This window comes from Lipophrys pholis (genome assembly GCF_963383615.2).
Source record: "Lipophrys pholis genome assembly, chromosome: 6".
NCBI classification, from domain to species: domain Eukaryota; kingdom Metazoa; phylum Chordata; class Actinopteri; order Blenniiformes; family Blenniidae; genus Lipophrys; species Lipophrys pholis.
Window position 1 is genome coordinate 26,708,220 of NC_137629.1, and position 21,416 is coordinate 26,729,635.

Here is a 21,416-nt window from a genome sequence, read left to right on the forward strand (position 1 = left end):
CTAAAGCCACAAAAATATTAAGGTTAGTCTTTTAACATGTGTGATGACATGGTACAGACTCACGTGTTTCTCCGCCTGCAACACCTGAAAACTGCAGCGATGGTAAAAAATAGAAAAAAAGATAAAAAAGAAAGTCACAGGTGACGATTAACATTTTTCTACTTGTATTACTGCAAAAGTGCTGATACATGTTGCTTCAATGATAATTCTCACGGTGACAAAGGCGAGAAAGCTTCATGAAACCCCAGAAGAAGAAAGCGCTGATCGTCAATAGCCACTTCTTCAGCTCTTATCGCTCATGCTTTCCCTCTTCTGGGGTTAATCGGCACTATGGTTGGACGGGGAGCCATTACCAAGAGACAGGATGTGGAGCGAGTCAGTGACACAGACAGCAGGCCAGAGCGCCGTCTGCTGCTGTCCTGCGAGAAACTGGAGGAAGACACTCATCAACGCTGATGAAACTCTTGTGAAAGATGGAAAACAAGAGATTTCTCAGCATGTTAGTTACTCCAGTTATTCCAGTTCACATAGATAAGGGACAGTAAGGAGGAGGAGGGTAAAGGTTGTTTTTTCTTTTTAAATCCTGTTTAATAATCAGAGATAATTAAACAATAATGTAAAATAATACATACTTGTTGTATTTAACTCCCTTTAAAGTCGCATTTGTTTCATGCTTTGTTCTAAATTCATTAAAAAAATATTTTTTACTTTAAAAAAATGATTAAAAAAGTATTTTCACTCGTAAAAAAACAAACGTTAGTGAGTTTCGGTCCTCACATTTGTCACAGTCACTATCTGGGCTTTTTCCCTGTGTTCTTCCTCTTTAGGGCCAATATCCAGTTAGGCAGAGCAGGTCGACGGGCTGGTGCCACCTCTTCCACCACCACATGCTCCACCTCCAGCTCCTTCTGAAAAACAGAGTCTTCCTCCTCCTCTTCTTCCTCTTGTGAATCCTCCTCTGAGATAGTGATGTCCAGATCCGGCTCTGGAGCCTGTATGACGACCACCTCCGCGGAAAAATGAACGTGCCGGTTCTCCTCAACTCGCCTCTGATCCACAGAAACATGAAAAACACAAACACGGAGCAGATGAGCGGAAGATTTCAAGAACAACGTTATACTGAGTTACTTAAGGGTTCAAATTAATGTATGTAGAACATTTTACTCTGTTTTACAGTCACTGTGTGGCATCTCGTGGCAGCATGAAACTTCTCCCACGTATTGTCCAGCAGACATTACAGGCGGCCAGGCCAAATGTACACTGCATAATGTGTAATACAGGGCACAACTAAAACAAAGACATAATTTATATAATATGTGATGTGTGTACATTTCATATAGAGCAGGGATCTGAAACATGCTGCAGCCACAAGTAGAGGCTCCCAGAACCTTTCTATTATTATTATTATTATTATTATTATTATTATTATTATTGGTGTTGTTTTCAAAAGATATGACCTTGAAAACCTAAAATGTGATTTGATTTGAGACGCTATCAAGACGTTTAATTTGATTTCATGCCAAAAGGGGGCGCTGTGATGCACAACTTCTTACCCTTTTTGACAGCGTTTCCATTGAGGACTGTGAATCTCTGGATATGGAGTGTTTGAGGACTCCCCGGGGTGGAAGAAAGGTGGGACTCAGAGAGGATGGAGACAGAGTTGTAGGATGAGGGTTTGGTGTGATGTTATCCGGTTGTGACCCGTCTGTTTCCTCCATGTCTTGACCGCTGCTTATAGACGCTTCTGTTAAAAAAAAAAAAAAGAAGAAAAAAAAGGAAGTGAAATTAGTTGAGCCTCAATTCTTTGCATGAACAAATCAAAACAAGTACCTAACTCAACGTTCAAAAGTATTTAATCTGATTTTTCTATATTTGCTGGATGAGGCATGGTTTACAGGCCCGTTCACCTAAAACATAAACTATAGAATAGCGTAATAACTCTGGGTATGACGCTGCTTTGACCTTGCTCTGCCTCCTCTCCGTCGCTCATCTTCTCAGGCTGCAGCATATCGGCGGACTGATGGTGTCTCTTTCTGGTTAGCTGGATCCGATTCCTCGTCACCAAGCCGCGAACACTTTCTGAAGGCAGCGGCTGAAAAACGCACATCAAGTTTGTCACAATCAGTAGATTCATCGCCGAGGGAAATGAGATGAGATTTCACCTCTGTTTGGTTCACTGAAGAGAAATAATCTCACCTCTACAGGCGATGACGGTGGTTTCCATTCACTGTCTGACAGGTTCTGACTGTCCTCCATCGGTTCTGATTGGTTCGCCTCTGTGTGCAGCCTCCCATCCGTTTGTTTTCCCTCTGTAACGTCCATGCTGACGGGCAGGAAAGCGTCAGGCGAAACCTGAGTTCCACTGAAAACACGCGATGGTTCCACACTGCCGAAGGTCCACTGGTTGTTCCCAGCATTCACTTGGTTAAAAGCCCCTGATGGAGTGTGAGGATCCGGTTGGTTTTTGAGTTGAACCTGCCTCTCCTGTGATGGGATCTGGTTTGAAAACACGTTGGGGTTCAAGAACTTGGCCCACTCTTGACCCTTTGTGATCTCCTCCAGCAGACTGAACGACCCGAGACCAAACTCAAAGTCGCCTGTAGATCTGAAACAGGAATGTAGACGTCAGAAATTCAATTTAACAGCAGCACAGTGGTTCTCGTCTCAGAGTTTACATGTTCTCAGTCTGCATGTGTGGATTTTTATTGGACACTGGTCGATACATGAGTATCTGAGTAATGATGGCTGGATAATTCAGTTTGTACTTTAGGAGCACTTTATATATATATATATATATATATATATATATATATATATATATATATATATATATATATATACACACACAGTATATATACAGTATATATATATATACACACAGTATATATACAGTGTATATATATTGAATTGGTATATAAATTTGGTATATATTTGGTATATATATATATACCAAATTCAATTCCAACAAGGTTGAGTGTGAACAAACATTACATTTTCTTTCTGGTGGAGAAATCATAAGAGATGATCAAACCCAGCAATCAGGTTTAGATCAGATCTACTTGCAAATCTATTTTTTTATAGGTAATTTTACTCCAACATACAAATACAAATTACACCATATAATCCACTTAATCTGCATATTTACTCTACAATAATCATTTACCGGAACGACATACACCCTCAATAACATTTGAATTTAAATTTAAATCTTTTTAATTGATGTAGCCAATAGGTTTGTTTTATAATACAGAAAAAAAACCATCTAGCTTCATGTCTACATTTCTTAGCCATGGTGTATTTTTATGCACTTTATTAAATGAGAAATGTCTTGAACATAGATAATTTATGCAATGAAATATTGATAAATCATAACTAATACTTATTTATTTTAAGAGGAGTACTTTGTGCTTTTACCTGAAGATATTTTTTTGAACAAAATGACCTTTTCATGTATTTAGGTATTTATACTATGCAACAGTAGTGTCAGGGCTTCTGCGAGCTCCATTGTTAAAATTCTTTACAAATACTTCAACACACCAGACCATTGCACACGGTTCAATCTTACTAAATGCAGACGCACATCAAGGTCTGACGACTGACACAATCAACAAAAACAAAAGCATAGACTACATGTCTTAATTCCTCCTAATAGCAGCATTTTCCATCAGTTCTTTTCCTGATGTAAGGAAACGGCCCTCCACATAACAAACCCCTCATCAACATCATTCCAAAGTTTCAGTATTTTTATACACAACAAACACAGTTCATGTTAGGTTTGTTTTTGTTCTCACACAGTGTCCAGCTGGTTTAAACTCTCAAGTCTGTCAAGTACTTCCCAAGAATCGACCCTGCTTTCCACTAAATATCAGATGGGATTAGATCGAGCTCTCTGCCCCCTAATCTGAATGAAGTGTGTCATCACATTTTGGTTTGCACATTTTCTATTTATCTCTCTTTTATCATTACATTTCTATTTAGCTATTCTCTGAGTCCAGCGTGTGATATTCAATCATTTGTAAAGATTTAATTAAAACATATTAGTTGTCAGTTTTAATATTTAGATACCATTTGTCTCAGTTACATAGAATCTTAAAGAGCAACTCTTTTATATTCCTCTTCATTCACAGTGAACATATCAAAGTAAAATTAATACAAAATGCCTCTCCGGACTTTTCACTAATCTCACAGTGAACACATTCAACACATCGACCAATTCTAGCTTCACAACACTGCATTACCGTACATTTTCAACATTGAAATTAAAATGGATTATATCAGTTCTATCAGTGTGTAGTTTCCATCGTTTTCCCAAAACTTTTAAAACTTATTTTAATACCACAAACAGACAGACCTTATATTTCATTGGCCTATTTTATTAGTCTACTGTATCTCTCTGATGTTATTTAACTGAATTATTGTGGGTGTTTCGATGTACAGCATGTATGTGTTTTGGATGTGTGTGACTGTGGATTTGTACCTTCAGATGTGTCTTTTACAAATATTTTTCATTTTGATGTCTTTGTCGGTCACTTTTAGCCATCGCTTTCAAATGGCAGTCTGAGGTTCTCTGATGCGTCTCTGTCACTCTGACCCAGTAAAATATTACAAACTAGAAGCCACAGGGCCTCTTCTGTCAGGTCCCCGTCAATCTGGAAATACTTGCCACAGAAAAAAATAGACTTGCTTCATCTGTTTTTCTTTCAAATCTATTTTAAATCTCACCTTTCTAAAAAAGCATTTTTTTTTTTTAAACTATTATCTTCGAATGCTTTAAATTGCTTTGCTTTTGTTTCAAGCCGCAAAGTGGCCTCATGGTGAGAATATTAATTATATTTATAAATGTTTTTGTTTTTTTTAAGAGAAGTTACATGTGACTTGTCATGGGAATATGTGAGCAAACAAACAAAGGAGAAAACTAAAGTAATAATGACGTACTTATGATTATGGTTTTCCCTTGGTTTTTGTTTTCACTAGAAGAAAAATTCGCTTCTCTGGCTGAGAGTCGCAGACACATTGTTAGATTTCGATTACAGTGATTAATTGCATCAACGTTTCGCAATGTTTCCTGACATGACGTGCTACAAAAACCTGCTGGCGCATGCCATAATGCGAAAGTGAGACTGCAGATGATGGGATGCTGTCGGGGACAAGGGTGTGTTTGGCACATGAGGTGTAAAAGAATTTCGGTCGAAAACTTTTCAAATGCTTCACATAGTTTACAGTCGTTGCTTTGGGGATTACAGGAAAAATAAAGAAAAGCCAACGGGGGTGTCACTTCTTCTTGGAGCCACTCGGCACACTAATTACCTGACGTGTCCATCAGCGGTGCTGTCCTCTGTCTGTGCAGGAGATTCACTCGGACCTTTGTCGTCCACAGAAGAGAGAATTGCTTCTTCATCGTTTTCTGAGTTGTTGAATGGATTTTCGCCCGTTAATCTCTGGTTTGGGGCTAATACCTGGGAAATAAAAGTGACGCATTTTCAGTTTGAGGAGGTACATTTTCTAAAAGTGGAAATGACCGCAGAAGCACACGACTTACTTCAGTTTCTTTTGCACTCTCGTGGTTGGCCGTCCCTCCTGCTTCTTTTCCTTTTTTGCCAAAACTTCCTTGTCTGTCTCTCCACCTCTCCTTAATCTTTGCTGTCCACCTTTTTGTTTTTTTCTCCGGCGTTCGTTGTTTTTTCCTAAAGCTGCTGTTTGCCGTTGTTGGTGCCAAAGCTCCCGATTCGCCATTGCCCCCATGCAAAAGTTTATTCTCTGGAGCACCGGTGTCAGGACCTGTGCTCTTCAAGGACCACGCATAGACTCTGGGAGTGAAGCCCTGGTACAGGGCCGGATTCTGTCCCATGCTTGAGGCAGCATCTGCATCACGAGAGGCGTCTTTTGTCGTCGCGGCGCTGCTAGAACTCACCCGCTCTCCATTAGTCCTCTCAAAGGAAGCGGTATCAGCATCCTTCAATGATTCGGCAGGATGCAGCTGGCCTGTTCCTGTTGGAGTCACCCCAGGCAATGTGGCCTGTGATAGCCCTATGTTCTCACCAGTCTCACCATCAATGTTGTCGTTCAGGGCGTTGGTGGAGTTTAGATCCCCGTTCATTTCACCACCTTTGAGGCCGTCGTCAGTGTCCACAGAAGAGGTCCTGACCTCTTCTGAGGGGATGCCACTCTTACCAGAGTCATTCAAAGGACTTGTGTTCACTTTCTGGTTGACGGATGCTTCTTTCTCCACATCCTGCCTGCGTGTGGGAACAGGTGTGATGGCTGCAGGTGTGCGCAGGTGCGCTTGGCTCTCGCTTCCCGGCTGAAGCTTCAGTCTTTGCAGCATGGACTGCACCAAGGCCTGGGTGTCTGTCGGATTTTGTGGCTGAGACATTTAGAAAAACAAAACTGCTATTTATCAACTCTAGAAGTCACAGAAACATGCGTGAGCGCAGCGGTAAGTCCGGCAAAAACGTGAATTGATTCCATGCGCTGTTGTGATGTGTCACTTCACAAAGAGGCTGGAGACCATGACAGATGATAGTCCCTGTGTGTGAAACATGTCAGTCTTCTGTCCATCTTGTCTGAAGAAGATGCCTGCGACGCCAAACCTGTCCCATCAATGTAAAACGCTACTGATCACAAATATCCACCCTGCTCCAGTCGTTTTAAGGTTTGGCTTCATAATTGACCTTCACCATTTTTCATGTGCCCGCTCTCATGGATACTTCTCTGCCATGCTGACTCCACGCTGGCAAGAATCCTCAGAAATCTCCACAGGAATCTTTGTCTTGTTTTGGCACCAAACCAAAAGAGTTCCTTACTTTGCACGGCTTCTGTCCTGTAAGTGTTCCTCCGGCTCCCATTAAATGTCCAACACACGGAGGCTGTCTCAGTCACGCCTGTGTTTTAGTCCACAGCAGCCTTTTATATCACTGGTGATGGGAGGAGGGACAGTGCACAACAGCGTTCCTCAGATCTTACGCACTGAAGCAGACAAACAAGAAAGACCAGAGAGGTGAGATAATTGTACTCCGACAGTGACTCTTGCTTTCCCTCTCCCTCTGTTTCATTGACTGTCTTTCTATTGGCCCCCTGTTGCTTCCTTCCTATTACTGACTATCCTAGCTTGCACGCACACAGACACACACACACACACACACACACACACACACACACACACACACACACACACTCTGTCTTCCCACCGTGACCCTGAACTGGTAATTACAGGGTGTATCTTGAGAGCAGCTGCTATTTATATGTGTATCTCCAGAATGAGAGAAAATATCTGCAGCAATGCTTGAAATAATCCATTTCGTAAAAACAATGTGAACTCAGACGTGTAAAACATTATGGGTTAAACAATTAGCGATTCTTGTAGTTGACAGTGGCCTGGAATTTAGAAAGTATTCATTTAATTCAAAGGTGTTAATTCTAATCATTTTGTCAATTCAATGTGCATAACATTTTTTGCTATATGGATAACACATTTGGTGACGCAGGTATCACCTAAATAATAATTCACAAATTAGGGGTGTTGCAGCAGTCATTCACTAATTGTGGAGTGCAGTATTGGTTCATTGTATAGAAATTTTTTTATCTGTTGAAACGTGACAAAAAGGTTTGGAGAACTGAAATGCAGAGTAACCATAAAACCTTATAGTGCTGTTAAACATTAACACTCCAAAGCAATATGGAGCAAGAGTTACATACATTTCAAGGATGGGGAACAGGGCAATATGTGAGCATATGCATGCAGTTGCATTCCAACAATGGCATGAACTTAATAGTCAGTGAGGAAAACATTGAGTCACAATAATAAGCAAACATGTAGGCTTATTCTTCCATTATTTATGTTTGCACTTTAAATAATACCATTATAATAGTGGTAATTTGTTGATAGGGAACAGCCGCTATTATTTCACCCTTAACACATATTCAGTTAGAACATTATTGTAATGTTTGGACAAGTGGTGGACTTTAAAAAGCTGTTTTGTTTTAATGTATTTCTTTCATTCTTTTAAAGCTCTAATGTATTTTATATTAATATATTTTCTATGTCTTTGTAAAGCTTTTCTGTATTTTAAAAAATGTCTTTGTAAAGCACTGTGAATTGCCCTGTGTTTGAATGGTGCTCTATAAATAAATTTGCCTTGCCTTTGCCTTGCATTCACTGATTCGTTAAATTCTCTGGTTTGTCTCCGATGCTTTTAAAAGATTTCATATTGAAAAGTTTCTTCTTGCTTCAGTTTCCTCTGTGAAGTATGTTGAAACTCTTGTTTTTATTTTTATTCACACACATAGTTATTATTATTATTATTATTATTATTACGACTACAGAAAAGAAACACTGTACTTCCTATTTAACTGCCTGACGGAGACGCGCGAGACAGCTCTGACGTCACTGAGTCATTGCGCCCCTGATTGGAGCGCAATGAGGAAGCGGGTAATGGCGGCGTAAACAAGGATAAAACCTGTGAGTGCAGGATCGAGCTGTAAATAAACTGAGCATGTTTTCGACGGGAAGGTTCGTGTTCCGTGTTCAAACCACCGTACCCCGAGTACTTCACTTCCCGGAGGATGTGAAGGCGCTGGCGAAGTTTTAGCGGAGTTTGCTACGTTGACAGAAAAGATGCAGTGTGTCGTCACGGGAGGAAACGTGAAAGGTACCAAACATCCTCTGTTCTGATAAGATGTGAGGTGTTGGAGATAAGACGAGTTTTTATCTACAATAGAAGCCATTCATATAGAAAAGCACTTCTAACTCTGTGTGTGTGTGTGTGTGTGTGTGTGTGTGTGTGTGTGTGTGTGTGTGTGTGTGTGTGTGTGTGTGTGTGTGTGTGTGTGTGTGTGTGTGTGTGTGTGTGTGTGTGTGTGTGTGTGTGTGTGTGTACCGTCCAGTGTTGGCCAAAGCCATTCATTCTCTGTCCAGGATTGGAGACGAGCTCTACGTGGAGCCCCAGGAGGATGGCGTGGGTCTTCTTTCTCTCAGACACTCTTCTTCCTGCCACACGTCAAGTCATGCTGCTTCCTGTTGATAGACAACTTGCGTCAAGCATTAGAGATGATTTGTGTTTTTTTTTTTTTCTTCTGTTCTCTCTCTCTGTAGTTGGCCCTGCGGTCTGTGAACTCTTCTCGGTCGGCGTATGCTTGTTTCCTGTTCTCGCCACTCTTCTTTAGCAGGTGCAGATTCTATAAACTGTGATCTAATCTCTGTTGCCCATTATCACTCATTAATCATTTCTTCATGGTGAAACCACAACATTTCACATTTTTGTGTTTCAAGAGGGCTTTGAGTGTTAAGATAAAAAAAATTTTTAACACATAACTTCTCCTCCTGCTTGTTGTGTAGGTACTCCACCCCCAGTGGGCACGACTTCCGCTGCAAGATGACTATAAAGGTGTGTGAAATGGATGTTTTTAGACATCCTATAATCTGGTCTGATCCAGTGTAGTTCATCAGTCATAAAGGCTCTTTGTCCAAATGTTTGATTTGTACATGAATTGCTCAGTGAGGAACTACATAAATGTTTTCTAGTAGATTTCTGTTCTTCAACGGGGGCTGCTCTTATGCTGAGAGGACTCGTAATGCTTTCAAAACTACCTTCAAATCTTTTAAACTAAAGTTTTTCCAACAATAACAGCCTCAGTAATAAGCATGCAGTAAACTTATAACATTTATGACGACAAGAAAACAATACACTTTATAAAAGTGGAATTCCCAGCAGAGCAGCTGTTGTGTATTGCTTTACATTTTATAAATGGAAACCGGTGAGTATATAGCAGCTCCATCTATTATATAGTTTAAAGTGTTACCACAGATAAGGGCTGCCAGTGTTTCCCCTTGATCGACGTTCTCCGTTGGTCTCTTTTTCATGTGATTTCCATAAATACCAGAGAGGTAGAGTTAAATGCATCAACTATTTATTTGGCAATTCTTCCTCCTCCTTTTGTTGTCATGTTAGTGTATTCTACCCCTGAGAGGGCAATGTCCAGAATGGGAGGGGTCTTTGAACATAGAACAGCATTTTGTCACTAGATAGTGTGAATGTGGAATATACCCGATGTTTCTAATGTTATTGTATGTTTATGCTGCTTTTTGTTGTTTTAAATAGGAAACCTTTTTTTTTTTTTTGTTAAGCTTTTATTTGAAGTCTTCATGGTTTGGAATTACTGTGAGAAGTTTCAGGGAGGAGGCAGATAAGTGAATGAGGTTCCTCTCTGTTGTCCTCTTCAGTGCTATCTTTCCTGTCGTGTTGCTTCTTTGTGGTTGTGGTTATCAGGGTGCATGTTTTGCAAAAACAGCTGCGCTTCCTTGTTTGGATAGTCCTGTTCTACACGGTGGCACATTTCAGCCGTCATAGTGAATATTTAGCTGAAGTCAATGAGACAATAAGGCACGTGAATGTTTCTGAAAACCCGTGTTTCACAATGTTGCCACAATATATCAGGTCATATTCACATACTATCTTTCCCCTTGTTTTACCTTTGTGCGTCAGAGTGTGCAGGCAGTGTTCAGATCTCTGGCCACTTTGGAGAAGACGGTGGAAAAATGCCACATCGAGCTGGATGAGGACAAGAACCGACTGACCTTCACTTTACACTGCAAACACGGTATCGCTGCCCCTCTCCCCCTTCTTGGATGTCTCACACTGATTTACATGGATGCTTCCAAATGGGTTGCCCTCGGCTTCCCCTGTCACATGTTTTATTCACTGGATCACGATGTGCATTCGTTGCATTTCATTCTGTGTGCGTGTGTGTTGGGATTTTCTCTGCAGGCCTCCTGAAGACACATAACCTGTCTTTCCAGGACAGTGAAAGTTTGCAGGCTGTGTTTGATAAGGACAGCTGTGTCAATGTATTAAGAGCCCAGCCCAGGTCTGTAGCGCTCCTCTGCATTCTTCACTGTATTAATGACAGGCTTTTGTAAGACCAATAAATAGACTTTTTTTTGATTGAAAAATAAATCAAATAAATGACGAATGTAGGTAAAATGTACTTTAATGTGGCTTGTAGCTTCCAGATGTGTCTCATCTTCTTTTGTCGCCAGGGTGCTCGTTGACACAGTCGTGCATTTTCCTCCGTCTCTGGAAGAAGTTACTCTGTCAGTGAGTAATGACCGGATGTGGATCAAGAACCACGTGGAGGACGAAGCAGGTGACAAGACCAGTCTTGGCTTTACAGAGCATTTAGATTATTTATTTGGTTCAAAATTAATCTTTTTTTCCACCCCAGTATTAACTACATTGACAGGAATTCAAAAAGACTAGGCACAGCCGATATGAGGCAGGTGATGCTTGCGTGTGAGACCTTGACTGTCATATATGAACGTTAGTTTTTCAAACTCTGTACCGAAATACATTCTGAGCTGTTACTATAATATTTGTGGGTAATTAAGATGCATCTTTCCTTCGTTTTCTTCTTTCCCAGAACAGTCCAAGGCCATGCTGACAGAGCTGTGCCTGCCTTCGGATGAGTTTGACCATTTTGCCGTTCAGGCCCAGAACAGCGTCACTTTTTGTCTGAAGGAGCTACGGGTGAGGTCACAGAGCAAAAAATAAATAAATCAGAAATAAGGATAGACAGGACAAAGTCATTTGTTGTGGAAATCTTGCGCTGAAGTTGTGAAAGGTCTTTTCCATCTCCACCAGGGTTTGTTAGTGTTTGCAGAGTCCACTGGCCTCCCTGTTTCTATCTACTTTGATGAGCCTGGCAGGTGAGCACACTCACCCATTACTCTTATCAGGTCCATTATTATTGAGCATTCCAGCTTTGTACAGCACCACAATGGATTTCAAATGAAGCAGGAGGTCACATATACTTTGCGTAATACCTCAAATGTTCATCTGATGTGGATGTAAATACCCTCAAATTATAACAAAGAGTCTGCATCCCAAGAACATCTTAATCGTTTCGTTCCAACGCCATTGTGTGCAGAGAGTAAATTCAGAATTTTAATTTTTTTAATATTTCTATTTAGGGACCTGACTGTAAAGTGATCACTAGTTACATGGCTGTTGATCAACATTCTGTGTGCACATGTTGTGTTTTTGTGTGTGTCAGCCCTGTGGTGCTTTCAGTCACTGACAGTGTCCTGGAGGGGAACTTTGTGCTGGCCACGCTGTCTGATGATCCCAGCCTTCACAAAGACAACAGCAGAGGGTAACTAACAAAACAAGAACTTTTGCATGCCTGAAGCACAGTGACGATACAAAGTAAACTATTTTTTGCCCCTTTAGTTCTAATAAAGACAGGAACTCTCTAATATTCAGGCTGCGATGCCACCTGGTGGATCAGACTGTAACTTACGGTGCAATACTTTGACTGGAGAAGCAATTACAACTTCCTCAACCGTTGTTCAATTGTCTTGTCAGCTATTTCCATACTCATGGCAAATAAACAAAGCAGTTTCAAATATGTTTTTTAAAACTACATTTCTCTAGTTAAAAATTCAGAAAAAATTTTTATCTAATTAAAAATACAAACATTTGATGGTAACTGTGTTTTTGATTTTCATGACTTGTAAGTAAAATGTACTAAGAATAAAACAAAAAATAACTGAAATATTCAAAATTGTTTGTGATAATGTGTTACATGTGTTGTGGCTGGGTTGCGTAAGTTTAAAACACAGCTTTCAGCATAAAGTGAAAAAGCAGAGGACCGGTAGATTTTTCTATTTAATGCAACTTATGTCATCGTCCTTTCTGAGCTGCTGTCTCCTCCTCTTGTTCAGAACACATTCTGCACCTTCGCCGCCCCCTGATGACTTCATGAATGACGACATCGACTCCTATCTCATCGCCATGGATACTAGTATTGCTCCCGAACCCGTGGCTGCAAGTCCACCCGGACCCTCGCTACCGGATCCCTCGTGTTCGAATCAACCTGCGGCCAATCACAGGAGGAGGACTCACAGTGAGGAAGGGAAGGGGGACGATGGGGAGGAAGATGAAACTGCTGAGTCAGACAGACCACCTAACAAAAAGGTAAAGGAAATCAGGTTGGAGCTTTTGCTTGTTTTCCCCTGACGGTGGCATTTTTCAAAAGCAAAGATGCAAAAATGTAAAACATGACGACATTTCAGTAAATTTTTTTCAGTTACTGAAGATTATGGAACAGCTGAGAATGTTTGATTACTTTAGACTTATAAAAAAAAAGTCCTTGAAGACCTTTGACACTTGGATGAAGGTTCATGTATTTATTTGAATGGTGTCATGGTATCTTAATCAGCACTTGGTAAATAGTTCACCTGTTACATACGACCTGGAAGATATTTCTCTCTCAATTTCTTTCTTTACATTCTCATTATTTTCTCGTCCTCTCACAGTTCCGGTCCCTCTTCTTTGGATCCGTACTTCCCGCGTCCTCTCAGATGAGCACTCAGCCACTGTCGGGTCAGGAAGTTCTGGCCAGCGACAGTGAAGATGACTGTCATGCAGACTAACTGAGAACTGGTGTGTGTGTGAGAGAAGAAGCAACGCTGACCTGACAGTGTGCTGCTGTGCTGTCACAGCTGACGTTCTTGAAAATAACAATACGGACTTGTTGGAAGTAATTTCCTTTTTTTTTTTTCCTGAACCACACAAATGTTACTTGGACCTGGGTGAATATCCAGAGGACGTAAGTGTATTCACTAATATTGTAGATTGCCACTGTATACCTGATATCCGTTCTGTGAAACAGGAGCACTTCCTTCTAATTTCGGTAATTATTGTCGAGATGTCTCATTTCAGGTTCCACCAAATAAAACAAACCTACATTTTTGAAAGTTTGGAAACATTATTTATTAATTATTTACATCTCAAATGGTAAAAGGACGTCAGTTATAGAACACATTATAACTGCTAAAGCAATCTCAAAGTGCTTTACGAAGTTGGTCCTATTTACACACACACACACACACACACACACACACACACACACACACACACACACACACACACACACACACACACACACACACACACACACACACACCGGTGGTGACGACTGATTTGCAAAGTACTTTAGCTGACTTCACACTTTTTTGTCAAAAGTAAGATTCTGCAAACGTGGCAGAAGACCTTCGCCTTTTTGATTCTGTTTTTGCCTTTTGAGTGATGTGATTTTGATCTTTCTCTTTTTGTCCTTGAAAGCTTTTCCCTCTTGTTTGGGGTTTTCTCCTCTCCTGCTCCCTGTCTTTCTCCTGAGCTTTCGCCGTCTTCTTTTTTAATCTCTCCTCTTCTTTTTCCCTTCTTTCACGCTCCCTCCGTATCCTCCTCCTATCCTTGGACGTCAGTTGTTCCTTCGCCTCTTCCTCGACCGGTGTCGCAGCCTCCGTAACGTCGCTGAAGTCTTGAATCAGGATTTTGGGCACTTGCATTTTAGGCGTTCCCTTTGTCTTGTTGTTTCTGGGCTGTTTTCTTCTCAGTCTGCCAAAGAGGCCCAAACGCTTTTGGGCGTCAGGTTGGGGGTGCGACTCCTCCTGTGCTGGGGCGTCTTCCGATACTTCTGTTGGAAGTCTGACACCTGGAGCAGCTTTTGTTACGTCGGCAGCTGCAGGAGGGGTTTGTGACTCTGCCTGATTTGGGATTATCTGTGATTGGGTAATTTTCTGAGGGCTGGTGAAGAGATCTTCAGAGAGCCTTCGTGTCAACTTAGAGCCGCGCGAGCTGGACGGCTTGCGGACACAGAAATCCCCAGAAAACCGGCTGCTGTGGTGACTCGAGGCTTCCGCTGAGGTGTTGCTGCTCCATTCAGACTGGTCCTTCTTAGAGGGAGCATCTTTGTCCTGGATGGGTGGGTTGTCGTCAGGAATTGGACCATCTGTTGGTTCAGCACAGGTGAAAACCTCGATCTCTCCAGCTGGGCTTTCTTGGGGATCTCTCACGGTTTGTTCTTCCACCGCAGAACTCAAAGTGACCTGAGACGTTGGTTGTTCGGGTGCTTTGGCCTCCAGAGTTTCTACCAAGTCAACCTTTATGCTCTGATTCTGAGTCGAAGCCTCTTCCTGTTCCACGGGTTTGACAGAGTCTGCGGCCTGAGCTCCTGTGGGTGTTTCCTGTGATAATGATTGATCGCAGACACCTGAGTCACTCGCAGCCAGAATATCTGAGTTTAAAGTCAAAATGCTGACTTCGTTCCCCTGTGCGGATATACATGCTTCAGCCTCATTTGGTTCTTTCGTCGTGTCTTCAATGTCTATTAGTTTATCTTCGGTTCCTGTATCGTCCTGAAAGTCAGGCTCTTCTTTTTCTTGGATCCTTTCTGACACGATTAACGATTCCCCTCGTGTCTTCGTGTCGCTCTCTGAAACTGTTTGTGTCATTTCAGCCGGGGCTCTGTCCTGCATAGCAGCATTTTCTCCTGCTTGTTCTTTGGTCTCTTCCAGTTCATTGTTGTCGGCCTTCGTTTGGGTGTAGGACTCTTCCTCCTCTGGTTCTTCTAATGACTCACTGCTGTGGTATTTTTCTTTAAACGAATCTTCCTCCGTCACTTCTTCGTGTTCCTGTTGTGTTTCCGTCCTGTTTGGGGGGGTTTCATCTGTTGATTCTTGTAGATCGTTGTTTGTCTCTGAGTCCGGCCTCGTCTCTGTTTCCGTCTTTGAGACTTCTGCGACCGAGTCCGTCTGCACCTGTTGCACATTTTGAGTTTCGTGGCTCTCCTGTGGTTTCACATCAGCCTGTGCTACTTGCGCCTCGCTCGAGCTTTCACATACTTGCATTACCGTCACTGTGTTTGTTTCTGCGTCGGCTCTTCCGAGTGTCTCACCGTCCTCATCCTCGTCAGCAGGCTCATTTTCTGGCTCCTGTTTTTCCCTCTTTTCATCTGTGTCTTTACCTTCTTTCTCTTTGTCACTGCACTCTTGACTTGGTTGATCCACGACTTGAAATTGACTCACTGCGTGGGGTTTTTCTTCTTGTACACAGTGAGATGGTTCTTCTGTTGGATTGTCTTCATCTCCATCTTGATTTTCAATTGGAAACGTTTCCTCCTTGTGTTTTAAAGGGATTTTACACTCCTCTGTCTCTTTGAGTTGACTCTCCTCCGTTTCTGTTAATCTTATTTCCACCGTTTCGACCTGTTCTTTTATTATTGCCTTTACTGAGTTTTCAGACTTGCTTTCAGTTTCCTTTGAAATTTCCCTCTGCTCCGTTTGTACCTTCACTGTGGATTCGCTCTCGGCTTCGTGTCCCTCTGATCCTGCGTCCTCCTCCTGAAAACATTGCACCTTCCTAAAATTCAAATTAGTCCAACTTCTCCAGTCCTCTTTTGCTCCCATTGAGAGATGCCTCACCACTCTTTTGCCTTCCCCTTCACTCGTGTTGACTTTTCCTCCTTTTCTCCACCTCTTGTGAAGGAGCGAGGGAGACAGTGAGAGGGTGGAGGCCGAACGAGCCAAAGGCACCGACAGGTTCCCTCTTTCCCTCTCTTTCCTGTCCTGTTCCTCTTGACTCTGTCGAGCTTTGGCCCACGCCATCCTGTATCCCTGGCACCGACCTCTGGGGTCGAAGGTGGACGAGGGTCTGTCTTTTCTCCACTTCTGTAACTCCTTTTCCGTCTGCTTCTCCAGATCTTTGGCTGAGAGTGGCACCGAACACACCTGAAAACAAAACAAGATGTCTCTCTTACAAATTAAAATAAGTGTGTGTGCACCATGAGCTGCATGATAAAACTCTTATTTTTCCCCTAAACAAGACATTCCCTAATTTTGCTTATAAATACTTGCAATCCAAAGTTTTTTTTACACTTCTAAAGACATAATGTTATTCATCATTATCATACTGTTCTTATAGTGAAACATCAAGCATGGTGTTGTGTATGTTTTTCTTTCAATGTGGCATCTTTTTCAGGATAAAAACTACCCAAATCAGTTTGTCAGATTGTCACTGGCTGATTTTCTCAACACTCGGCACGTCGGTCGGTCTTCACCTCTGCTATGAAGGCATTGTCCTCATCTTGGATCTGGTCCCTGATTCCCCTCAAACTCTCCAGAGTCTCCACCTGACCCTGACACTTCTTCCTCTGGTCGGGTCGACCCAGCGCACGTCGCACAAGCACCACTGCAACCTGGAGCAGCACCCGCACCCCTGCTCAGTGGAAAAGAGGAGAGGTGAGGCACGCAGTGTGAAAACCAAGGAGGGTTTGATATCAAGCATGTACTAAAGCAGCTGGAGCAACAACAAATGTGTTAGCAGACATTTAAGTTACGCCGACAGATCTGAGCATTGGGCTCATACTGTTTGTTGTCATTATCTGGATCAACACCCAGAGGAATTCAATTATTTCTTTACTCTTAAAGTCACAATTGCAGCTTTGTGCTCAGATGGCCATGTCATAGCAAGATTTAAAAAAAGAACCTTTTCTAATCTGTATCCACATGTTGACGGCGCATTATTAGCAGCAGTATTGTCTTTTCTTCTTAACTGAATCCAAAGGACCCAAACACAAAATATCTGAACATGCCATGTAGGCTGTTCAATTTTCGAACTAATTGCAGTTTGAATAGAGTGTTACCTGGAGAAAATCCACTCACACAAAGAGAGAACGTGCAAATTAAACACAGTTTGGCCCCTAAGCCTGAACTCAAACTGGGGATATTCTCACTGTGAAGCAAGAGTGCAAACCGTTGTACCTCAGTGTGACTTGCATTCATCTTATGTCAAATATAAAACATTAATGTGACAAGTAAAACAACAACAAAACATCACTTACCATTCTACCTTTTAAAGCTATTTTTGGACTTGAACCACTTGAATTGCAATAAATAACTGGAAATATTGGGGTGCTCTAAAACCTTCGACTTGTCATATAAGTTATTACAGTTGGACCTTTTATTTGACTAAATCTGTGTTCACTATCCAGGGAAGAAGTCATACCATAGCAGAAGAAGAGGTCCCAGACTCGGAGCAGCGTGTTGAAGGGCAGGTGACGTGTGAACAGACACATCAGCCAGTCTGTGGCGAACATGAGGGGCTCCACCCCGTGGTGCTGCAGGTGTTTGTGAGCAGCTGGGCACGTCTTCTTCAACGCCCAGGTCAGCAGGCCTGCGTCAAACAGCACTCCCTCCTGCACAAGACACCACTGCAGGCTCAGACAGACACCCACTGTGCATACACTGTGAGCCGGGGCTTCATCACTGTCTCTGCACGTTTTTCAATGTTAGCTGAATTACCGAGTTCACAACAATGCGTTGATATTCAATTCACTGGACTCTGTGTAATGTAAAGTGGATGGTGTGCTTTCCTCACCAGCAGAGGGTTGTAATATGCCGGCAGGTACTGCTCACTGATCTGAACCAGACACCAGAAGGCCTCCTGTCAGGTGACATCAGGTGAACATTAGGCTCAGGATCTTCGAGCATTTATCAGTATAAACAGTTTTTTAATAGATAGATGAAGAAAATAATGCTCCATAGTTACAGTCTGAAATGTCATTTTCATGTTTGCTTCAGAAATGTTTTCAAGATCGACTCGTTGCCACATTTGTGGCACAGAAATGTTTGTTTCCTTTACCTCAGCAGGCATGTTCATAAGCAGCACTGCAGCCACCGGTCCCTGTGCCTGACAGTAACCCTCCTGTGGTTGATACTGGGTGTAGGCTTTCAACACCCGGAACAAACCTCGCTGACTGCACACACACACACACACACACACACACACACACACACACACACACACACACACACACACACACACACACACACACACACACACACACACACACACACACACACACACACACACCGCCATCATCAGACACATGAAACACAAGTAAAAATGTAATGTTCAAATTAAAAATTTGCTTAGGACTGGAAAATTACCTTTACAAAAAGTTACTGACACAGTAAATGTCTACAGTAGTGCATGATAGCATCTAAAGCTAAAAAATTGCGACTTGGCTTACCCGTGTCCGTCCTTCGAAAGAAACATCTCATGGAAGGGGAACTGTCGGTCCAGGTCTCTCTCAATGACATCCACCCAGCTCTGCAGCCCCGGCTGTGAATCCAGACACTAATATGCAAAGTACACTATAAGATTTTTCCCAACTCGACTTGATTTCTATAGCAATTTAAAAACGCGTGAAAACAAAGTGCTACTTATAAATTATCAACGAGAACAGGAGTTAAAATGTGTTTTAAGAGCAGCTTTAAACATGGATGAACAATGTTGGTAGCAACTTTTTTTTTTTTTCTTAAGGCCTGTCACTGACAACGCGGGGTCTCCAACAGACCATGTGCATCAATGAGCTCTGGCTGCAGACCAGGAACACGCCACAACAGCTTCAGCTTTAGAGATGCTTTAATCTAGTAGTCTCGCCGTGTGTGTCAACTTTTCTTGCCTTGTATATTTTGTTATTCTGCTTCATCTGGTCGGAGGCTCCACACAGGAGAGGCCAGCACTTTGCTCGGAGTGAGGCAGGGATTCCTTTCTGACACTGCACCTTCACCTGAGGAGTTGGCAGAGGAGTACCCGGGTCATCTCTGTACGAAGCTACTACACAAACATACCCTTTTTCGGGGGAGAGATTTGAAACTAAAAATCACAGACGTTACTGATGACATTAGAAATACAACATAACCAAACGCTCTGAAATGAGCAATTCCACCCCTCATTCAATGTGAGAGTTTAGGAATCCAAGAGTGGACGCACCTTGCTGCTTTTCTTCACCAAGATGTGATCCCACTGCCCGATAATGTTTATCCATTTGGCCTCTCTCTGCCTGACCAGCTCAGGGGATGGGCCCACACTCCTGACGCATCAAAACATAAAAAACAGCAGGTTAGCGCTTTAATCAAAAAGACACTGCACACACAAGCTTTTCATGTGTTGTTGCCCTTTAGTATTAAGAGTGGGAAAATAAAAATAACTGGGGATCTTTAGGCATGCGTGTTGCAGCATGCACAGTGGCGTTGTTATTACAGAGGCACGGTGCTGCAAAAACAAAACAAGACAGGAAACAGGAAAACCACACGGTAGCAGTGTGAAGTCTCCATGGCAACAGGTCAGGATGTTATCAATGGGGAAAGGGTGACGGGGAAAGGGTGACAGCGACGGGTAGCCATTTGTTCAGCCAGTTTCATCCTGATTGTGCACTGAATCAATTTTAATTATCTTCTAACTCGTGTATTTCATTGTTATATATAAAACTGTGGTCATCTGATCCTGGGAAAATCTGAGGTTGTGGTCTGAAAAGGGAAACTTGTCAGTATTTTTCATGTACACTACCTCATTTGCAACTGACACTTGGGTACTAGATTTTTACAATCAGGAAAATCCTGCAAGAGCTGTAGTATTAAGTAGTATAACTTTTTTTTTGAGTTTGTTCTCCGGCTTGTTGGTTTTAAATGCTGTTCTATCACATTGCATACCACACAAGGTTCTCCTGTGACCTTTTCACTTAATCTAAACTCTCCTCATGTAAACTTCTTCAGCTCTACAAATTGGTTTTGACTTTTGAGCAGATGCATGAATCCCGCGATAGTCGCGTAATGATTTTTTTTTTACATAGTGACACAAACTAATAAAGTTTACATACTCCAGCCAGATGATTCGAAATGTTAGTACGTTGTAAGATCCAACACCCAAACAGATTCTTTATGAGCTTCATCTGAACTCTGAAGCTCATATTTAACCCTTTGATCAACAGTGAGTACATTAGGTTTTGCATTTTGGATTTAAAATTTCTGTATTTGTTTACTTAGGATATACGTGTTTCCTAATATTACAGATTCCAACCGACCCCTGAGTCTTTACTTGTCTTACCTATCGTTTCACCTTCAAGATGTAACATCATTGAGTACAAATACAGTGAGTCCAGTACACCTGCTTTGTCAAACTACTTCCATGACAAAACAGTACATTTGGAAAGTGTGGAGCTGCTCACCCAGCTGTGGATCCATTGGTCACAATGAAACCAAACCGGTCTGTCTCAGGCTCCAGACTGACATCTGACCCTGCCTCAGAGCCAGAGCTGTCCTCCTCACTGACTTTCCTCTGAGACAGCCTCGATGGATTCAACATCCCGCTGAGACAAAAGAAGAAGATTTGAACTCATGTAAAGCGACAAGGATGCATTCCAGACATTTGTTTCAACTGAAATTAAAAAAAAAAATCTCAAATATTCATTTAGATTCATCCTCTCTATCTTCAGGCAGGGTTTTTAAAATCTGCTGGCTCAGCTTTCAGTATCACTGTGAAGATTCAACTTCCTGTTAGTGAAACACAGTCCAAGTTATCAAGGCTCCTAAAATATATATCTCAATGTAATTACCTTTCATATTCCCATCACATTTGACCAGCGTGTTGTTGAAGAGGTGAAGTGGCAGAGTGAACAGTGATGGAAGCGGAAGATAAACTTCCTTTTTCTCTTTTCTCTACCTCTCTCTCTCTCTCTCCTCTCACACACAGGTCTTACTCATTTGTCTCTTCACTGCTTCACTCCCTCTTTCT

General features: G+C 42.0%; 3 protein-coding genes across 3 annotated transcripts; 1 reads left to right on the top strand and 2 right to left on the bottom strand.

The window, feature by feature from the left end:
• Positions 1–19: 19 nt before the first annotated feature.
• On the bottom strand, positions 20–9,035 carry LOC308110935 (uncharacterized protein). Its single transcript, XM_080465560.1, has 7 exons — positions 8,877–9,035; positions 5,540–6,966; positions 5,308–5,456; positions 2,197–2,605; positions 1,963–2,092; positions 1,554–1,744; positions 20–1,049 (listed from the first exon to the last, which is right to left on the bottom strand). Exons 2-7 carry the CDS (start codon positions 6,371–6,373, stop codon positions 792–794), a joined length of 1,971 nt encoding a protein of 656 aa, XP_080321686.1. The 5' UTR covers positions 6,374–6,966; positions 8,877–9,035; the 3' UTR covers positions 20–791.
• On the top strand, positions 8,414–13,757 carry rad9a (RAD9 checkpoint clamp component A). Its single transcript, XM_080465566.1, has 12 exons — positions 8,414–8,648; positions 8,884–8,954; positions 9,092–9,165; positions 9,335–9,383; positions 10,482–10,596; positions 10,764–10,863; positions 11,036–11,142; positions 11,416–11,522; positions 11,637–11,701; positions 12,049–12,147; positions 12,719–12,971; positions 13,313–13,757. The coding sequence occupies exons 1-12, from the start codon at positions 8,615–8,617 to the stop codon at positions 13,427–13,429; spliced, it is 1,191 nt and encodes a 396-aa protein (XP_080321692.1). The 5' UTR covers positions 8,414–8,614; the 3' UTR covers positions 13,430–13,757.
• On the bottom strand, positions 13,755–21,411 carry tbc1d10c (TBC1 domain family, member 10C). The gene is made up of 10 exons (XM_080465556.1): positions 21,238–21,411; positions 20,851–20,991; positions 19,617–19,716; positions 19,306–19,413; positions 18,871–18,977; positions 18,480–18,594; positions 18,216–18,281; positions 17,844–18,033; positions 16,897–17,054; positions 13,755–16,567 (listed from the first exon to the last, which is right to left on the bottom strand). Exons 2-10 carry the CDS (start codon positions 20,985–20,987, stop codon positions 14,015–14,017), a joined length of 3,534 nt encoding a protein of 1,177 aa, XP_080321682.1. The 5' UTR covers positions 20,988–20,991; positions 21,238–21,411; the 3' UTR covers positions 13,755–14,014.
• Positions 21,412–21,416: the final 5 nt, after the last annotated feature.